This window comes from Lytechinus pictus, chromosome 5 (genome assembly GCF_037042905.1).
Source record: "Lytechinus pictus isolate F3 Inbred chromosome 5, Lp3.0, whole genome shotgun sequence".
Lineage (NCBI taxonomy): Eukaryota > Metazoa > Echinodermata > Echinoidea > Temnopleuroida > Toxopneustidae > Lytechinus > Lytechinus pictus.
Window position 1 is genome coordinate 7,549,153 of NC_087249.1, and position 7,914 is coordinate 7,557,066.

Below are 7,914 nucleotides of genomic sequence, written 5' to 3' on the forward strand. Positions count from 1 at the left end.
ATTTACGAGAAAAATGATATATTTAACAAAACGTTGCCTCCTGGTAAATTTTCAGAATCAGTGCCCAAATTACGACTTTTTTGTCGAGAGGGTAAATGTAAAGAATATATCAACATTCAGGACAGTCGTATATCACAAACAGCTTCTTTTCTATAGAACCATTTCAATGTTAAACTGTGGTCTTTTTTCTTCAACTATTTCAATTTTAAGCAGTTGAACCATTCTTCAACCTTTCCAATGTGGTCTTTTTCTTAAAAAGAAAGCCGAGTCCCTTGGTCAATCATATCAATGTTTCATTATAATTTATTAAAGACGGCTCAAATATTGAAAGTAAAATAAAGGTTAACGCTGAAAATGGTGCTCCCGGCTGATTTTTTAATAGATACTTTTGATCTCTTATCTACCAAATATGACTGTACACGGACACATGTTTGCAGTCCAAAACCGACATTTCTGTTTCTTCCATCAAATGGAGGGAAGCACTGACAAAAAGAATCCCTTGTTTATAAAATTAGAATTAGCCCCTTTTAAACAATAAATCATTTTTATGAATCCCATTTCCTTCTCTTTGACGTGGTTGTCAATTTTGATAGTTTAAACAAATTTGCTGACACTAATAGTCGCTATCACGTTGCTGGTATACAGTGCCTATCAAAAAAAAAGTTTATACTTTGAAAAAGCCCTGGGAATTCAAAAATATATACAACATGTGGGTAATTTTTTCACATATAATCTTGGGTTTGGGTCTCGTCTATCTAATGAAAGTAAAAGTTTTGACAGAATGTTACACTTGATTGATTTTTTTTTTATTGATTGGTGGGGATTTTTTCCCTGATTGCTAAGAAAGCATGAATGCTTGTAAGCAAGCAACCATAGGACCGACGGCATAAGGTCCTCTCCGAAGGACCTGGTAATGAGGATTAATGCCTTACCAAAGGGCACTAGCGCACCAAGTGTGAATCGAACCCGGGTCACCAGAATACGAATCCCCCGCTCTACCGACTGAGCTATCGCGCCTCCTCACTTGAGTGAGCACTGTCCATTTTTGTAAAGCTCGCAGAAATGCTCGTTTTCACGCTGTGTAAAGGAAAAGGGCGAAATCAAACTTACCCTGCGAAACATTTCTCATCCATTTCCCTTGCACTTTTAGTTAATTGAAATAAAACCGATTGTAACAATTTTGCCACCCAAATTGAAATTTCAACACTTAGTAAGCACAACCTTTACCCTTTTTTGTGCCAGCTGGATCTGAGGACATAACTGAATCTGAACAAAAGTTTATATCAGACATCTCCAGCATTGTTCACTAAGTTTGTATCATTTAAAGTGGGTTTACATTTCATTTTTCATTTAATACTTGTTTCTCCACACTTTTTCATGTAAATCACAGCTCAGTGTAAAGCAATATCGTCACGATGGCCTCGGTGTGTGGGGGATTGGGATGGGCGCAATGCACTGTTCGAAGTGTTTTGGGCAAGGAAACAACTTAAAACAGGTACAAGATATCATCAAATCAATTTTACTAGCTAAATTCCACGTGTTCTTCATGATTAAGGTCTACTTTTATTCGCATAACTATTTCAAAGTCCTGCGCAAATCATTTTTCACTAACTTATCAAAAGTAAGTGGTGCTCACTCAAGCGGAAATATTTTTCGACAGTTATATCGTCATTTGCTTAAATGGATCTGTGCCAATGTTAAAATGTGGAAAAATCTTCAGGATGTTACAAATATATAATTTTACAGGATTATTTCTCAGTGTAAACTGTTTGTTGATACGCACTGTATAAGAACGATCGCTGCCCTAAATCATCATTTTATGAGCGAGCCCTGTCAGCGGGCGAGAAAAGCGAGAAATTTTGGTAAACTGAGAATAATCTGAATCATTGATATTCATTAATCCCCCATCCCACCATAGATAAAACTGCATCTGACCAGCACTGGTTGGCTTTTTATCAAGTACATAATTTGATTGCGAGAATATATAAGTTGCAACAGAGAGGCAAAATTATTATATATATATCTGTAAGGTAATCATATTCACTTATGATAATGATGATGCGAGGCAAAATTAGTATTATATCTCCATGGTAATCATATTCACTGATCACAAAGCGTGGACTATTCATTTTCGACAATGCGTTTTTAACTCGCCCCCATGTGGTTTTGTTATGCCTTTTCAATTTTATTTCGGTTTGTCTTACGATATCTCAGTTGAACGGAGAGAATGATATTGCCTGATATTGGTGTCATTTCAAAGCTGAATATACATAACAGTGGCGCCGTGATTGATTAAGAAAACCTTTAAAAATCCTTGCATTAAAAAAAACAGTGCTGGCAACATGATGTTTAAACTGGGAGAGGGGGACGCATTTTTCTCCCTATTCCACAAAATTGCAGGTGGTGGGATGACCTTCGCAATTATCCCCCCTATAATTTACCGTGAATATCATTCAATCATATAACAATAATAATGATGATAATAATAATAATGATAATAATAATAACAATGATAATAATAATGTCATAACTTTCTTATTTTTTTACATCCGATTTTGATGAAATTTTTAGCGTCATGCTTGTTTAATGTTCTCTTTATATTCAAATCAACCTTTTTCGTTGGGGTGAACTTCAAGGGCGTAGGCAGGGGGGAGGTGCATCCACCCGCTGAGGCATATGAGTTCCGACACTGGCAATCAAAACGAAATTTGAACCCCTTCTTCTGCTTCAACAGCTGATTTTCCAAACTTTAGTTCCACCTCCCCAAGATGTTCACCCCCATGCCATCATATCCGAGATGACTAGCAAGCATTTCAGTCAGAACATTGACACTGAGACGTTTTTTACTAAGCCCTCTTTGGTGACTTCATGAAAGTGGGTTCTGAGGAAGCTGACAAGCTCTATGAAGACATCGTAGATCTCAACAAACTCAAGACTGTATTGGGTGATTATCTGGATGATTTCAACATGAGTTCATCGAAGGAGATGAAATGAGTCTTCTTTTCGGATACTGTCCAGCACATTGCCTGGATCATTCGTATCATCCGTCAGGAGCGTGGTAAATGCTCTCATGGTAGGCGTTGGGGGTACTGGTATTAAGCAGTCCCTGACAAGATTAGCCTCCCATATCTGTGGCTACAAGTTAGTGTTTTCAGATTGAGCTGTCTCATGGGTACAGCTATGATTTTTCCATGAAGATATGAAAAAAAAAAAGCATCGGGCTTGTGCCCCCCCCCCTCCCAGCTACTTCAGTTCCACCTCTCCATGCTCAAACCAGCCTACACCCTTGGACTTGCCCTTTAATCGCTCGGACTGGTGGGGTAATCCGGTACAGGTCGTAGCTTCAATTCACTTTTCTTGACCTTGTGAGTCACCACCGATATCCAAAATATCCCGCCCGGATGATGAAGAGGTTTACCATCATCATCCATAAAAACACCTGTAAAACAACGATCGGCAGGACCGTACCACCAACCGACCCTGTAAACCATTGCGCAAAAGTTGTTCATGTCAGGAGTGCGAAATATTCTCCGATTGTGGTACCAAAGTGTATCGCCTGTGATGAACAGAAGGAAAACATAAAGAAAGTAATCAAAAAGGAAATAAGAAATAAGTAAGAAAAGGAAAAAGGAAGGAACCAAGAGTGAATGAAATTAGGATAAAAGAACAAAAAAGGTGACCCCTCCCCTCAAACCAAATAAAACGAAAGAAAAGCTCTTGTTTCATTAGTTATGATATCAAAAAGCTTTTTTTAGAACAAGAAGGAGTGGAATATTAACTACGGATTCAGATTAAAGTCTATCACCGGGGTGGCGGAGGTGGGGGTACCTAAGAATAGGCTTACGCCAGTACATGCAAAAAATTTATACAATTTTCTTGATAAAGATACTCGGAAGATAGTGGAGACCTTTTTTCATTACCTATATTACCCGAATAGCCGCTGACAGTCAGGCTGTAGCCAAGTGTTTCATTGTCAATTCGAAAGATGTCGTAATTGGCATATCTAGTATCTCCTATTATGTCTTCCAGATCAACCCTCAGTTCGTAATTCCTCTGATTCGATAGCTGATGAATCATATCGTTACCTAGCCAGTGCTCGGAAGAGATACTTCCAAAGCCGATCTTGTAGTCAGACCAGTTACGGTTGAAATTTTCAGAACCATCACTTCTACGTTGAAAAACCTATTGCATTCCGGGAATGAGCAACGAAGAGAATGTGTGTATTTTTGAACAAATTATGACCTTTCCTGCCTTTATCTTAACTTGTCATTTGTTTTCTCTTTGATTTACTTTGTTATGCAATACATTTTTTTCTTCTTGTCTTTCAATAATGATTATTGTGTCCTATATACGACCGGGTGGCGTAATGTGCCAATTATGAGGCAAACATCTTCAAAAAGCTGAAAGGGCGAGTACAGCAAGCGAGCAAAAATGTTGACTTTTTCTACAATATCGATTAAAAAAAACATATATATTTTGTTATTTAGGAAATAATTTCACATTTCTCTCGTTTCCTTTACTTTTTCCTCGCTTTGCTCGCTTGCAGCTTAGTAGAAATTTTGCCCCATCTGGCCCCCTCAAATTAGTTATACGCTACTCACAAACACAGATTAAAATTCAATGGGTGTTCAATTGTTATCGTCTTGGAAAAACTCTACCCCAGAAGTAGGCCTACTGTGATGTACTCACCGTCCAATTGCCCCCATCAGTCTCCATGTCACAATAAACATTGATATGCTTCCCAGGGTATATGGCATAGACACCACTGACGTTTGCCCCACGAGCCTGGATGTCGGCACAGTCCATCGGTTGCCCTGGAACCAAAGAGGGCGATATGCTGCCATCTGTAGTTAAAATAAAGTAAATAAATAATAATAATAATAATATTCCGCATTTATATAGCGCTTAATACATCGGAACGACGTCTCTAAGCGCTTTACAGATATATTATTACCCCGGTCATCGGATCCTTGCATGCCCGCATACAATGTAAGCACCTTCTCCACTCCCTGGGGAGCATTCCAACAAGAGTTCCAAGACTCAATTGCTAGGCGTACTACATAAGCTTTCGCATCCTACCGGGTACCCATTTAACACCTGGGTGGAGAGTGGATTGACGCCTTGCCAAAGGACGCTAGGCCATGGTGGGATTCGAACACACGACCCTCTGAGACTCAGAACCGCTACACCATGACTAGCTGGGTTATTTGCACCCATATCACTTCCGAGACCTCGGCCGCCGATCGCGCGAGAGCAGCGAAATTTGCACAGGGGTAGCGTGCAATGAAATCTACAAGATTGTTTTCCGAAATAATACGATTATGCAAATTTATGCGTAAGATGAAGAATATGCCCTAATTAATTTACAGCCCCCAACTTATTTCCTATTCAAAGACTCTTTGTAGGATTCCGCTCGGGCGCGTTAACTTTATCTCAAATCTGGACCTGTCTAATGCCGGCAGCCAAATAATGCCATGGTTAACTTAGAACTGGTTAATTCCGAACTTAACATTTACTTACGTTAAACCCATGAGATAAAGTTAATGTCTTAGCCTAGGCAAGCCAAAGGCTAGCCTATAGCATTATTGACTTGTCAGTAATGGCAATTTGATAAGTGTATAAGCATTAGGCCTATTTAAGGGTATATACCGGCAACTTATTCCGAAGACGCAAGTCGTGAATATTCATATTGGGATCTGGAACTCGTGTGGGAAAAACAACTTCGCTACCCGGGCGTCGCAAGTTAGGTCTGAAAAGTTGCGCGAGACTTGAAAGTAAAATGTCAGCGAGCTGCGCGGTCGAAAAATTTCGCGCAGCGGATTTTATATCGCGAAAATGCCGATGGGGGGGGGGGCAGAATCCGCCCCGGGTATTTTATTGTTAGCTTTTAAAATAGATGTTGGTGTTATACATATACATTATAAAATAATCTTCAAGCAACAGTGTATTAGAACATGATCGGTAGCTCAAGATCTACCGAAGGATCTCGTTGCCAATCTCTTATTGAAGGGTTTAAGGGAAACCAGTTCGAGAAAGTATACTCAGAACTGGGTCTGACTTTATATAGTATACTGACCGATTTCACAGGCTTTCCTCTGAACAGGGAAAGACCCTTTTCCATGTTTGCCGTAAGAACGTTTGTCATCGATTCGGTACGTCATCTTTTGAGGAACTTCTTTCCCGTCCTGCATGACCGGCTCACAGTTCTTGTTGATATCTACGCCTCGCTGTTTCTGCGATTGCTCAGCAGATGCCAAACCTTGAAATGATACGAGAACAATAATTAATGATACAAGTGCCCATGTTTTAGTAGGTAGGCCTAATAAGAAAATCTTGAGGTTTGTTTTTATTCATATAGTACAAGGTACATAATGACGTTTCGAGCTAAAGTTTGCAGCATATGCCAGTGTATGCCATCAGCAAAACGCCATAAGCCTACAGGCCTATCGCACTGGTCTGGGTTGGTCTTATGTCAGTATCCCTGTACATTCCTCTTGGACAGGTGTTGAAGAATGTATGGATGTTTTTTGTTCTGTATCGTCTTTGTCGTCCTCCAGGTTTTACAGCAGGACTTAAAATCTAAAGATTCGAAGCTTAGTTCCTCTTGCGGAACCTTTTCGGTAAATTGTCAATTCGTCCACTGCCAACTCATCCACTCACCACATGGTCTACCTTCATTTAGTCTAATGCCATTACGTCCATCAACATTTCAACAACCATTTGGTCAAATAACCATTTGTCCAACCATCACTTCGTCTAATCACCAGTTCGTCTATGACCATTTCGTCTCACAACCAGTTGGTGTAATAATTTTTTTATTATCATTCATTTTACCCAATAACACTTTATAGTCCAAGTAGACCATATGGTATATGGTTTAAATGGCTATTGGACCAACTGGTTATTGTGAGTGGACGAAATGGCAATTAGACCATGTGGATATTGGACAAATTGATGGTAGACAAAATGATTGTACACGAGTCGGCAATTAGACGAATTGGCATGAATATAAACCATCTTTTTCGATGAGTAAAAGTTTTGTTGGTTTGTTTGTTCTTTGTTGTTTATTTCCAATCTTGACTGCGATATCTGTGTCCTCCTACGCACACAGATGAATATTTCAATTCCTTGACGGGGTCACCACGGACTCTTTGGTGGTGGTGGTGATGATCCTCATCACTTCAGTTAACATCTTGTTGATATTCAGCCCTGCACCAGCTGGTTTGTAGTCTCGAGGTGATTGGTCTTGTCAGTATGTATGCCCATGGCTGTAGTTGTGTGACAAGAGCGTCAGATCTTCGACGATGTCGAGGTCAACCAAGTTTGTCCAGAGGATCAACCGAATGTCGTAAACCCTGTCTGATATGGTGGTCTTCATGTTGAACTCAATGACTAGGAGGAAGAGAATTGGTGACAGCAAACATCCTTGAAGAACTCCAATATTTACATTTTTAGTTCCCCAACAGCTTGACGGACTGAAAAATTCTGTATCTCATTCAATTCTATCCACTTAAATTCATCTTCTTCGTTTGTCTATTTTTCAATGGCACATGAAAATTCGTCTTGGCCACACTTGATGCCTAAAATATATATGTATATATATTTTTTGGTTCCGAAAGAGACGGACGTAATTATGGTGTTTGACTTACCTTTGCTTAGCTGAGAGATAACAAAGACTATAGCGAAAACACTTCTATATCTACAAAAAGCCATAGCTATAGTGGGAGTTACGGATGAGGATTAATCCTGAAATAATATAAAGGCAAGAGTTCTGTTGTGTCATCTCTTGCCATCATACTTATTGGAAAAGGTGGGCGATTTCATCAAGTTTACGATTATGGTAATCAGGCCTTTATGGTTACTTCCGTGGAGTTCTCGATTTTCATTGGCTCCACCTGCTCAGCCTTGTAGAGC

At 39.6% G+C, this 7,914-nt stretch overlaps 1 protein-coding gene across 1 annotated transcript; it reads right to left on the minus strand.

The window, feature by feature from the left end:
• Positions 1-3,262: 3,262 nt before the first annotated feature.
• On the minus strand, positions 3,263-7,707 carry LOC129261865 (techylectin-5A-like). The gene is made up of 5 exons (XM_054899895.2): positions 7,650-7,707; positions 6,077-6,259; positions 4,690-4,844; positions 3,921-4,182; positions 3,263-3,556 (listed from the first exon to the last, which is right to left on the minus strand). Exons 2-5 carry the CDS (start codon positions 6,189-6,191, stop codon positions 3,300-3,302), a joined length of 789 nt encoding a protein of 262 aa, XP_054755870.2. The 5' UTR covers positions 6,192-6,259; positions 7,650-7,707; the 3' UTR covers positions 3,263-3,299.
• Between the last annotated feature and the right edge of the window lie 207 nt (positions 7,708-7,914).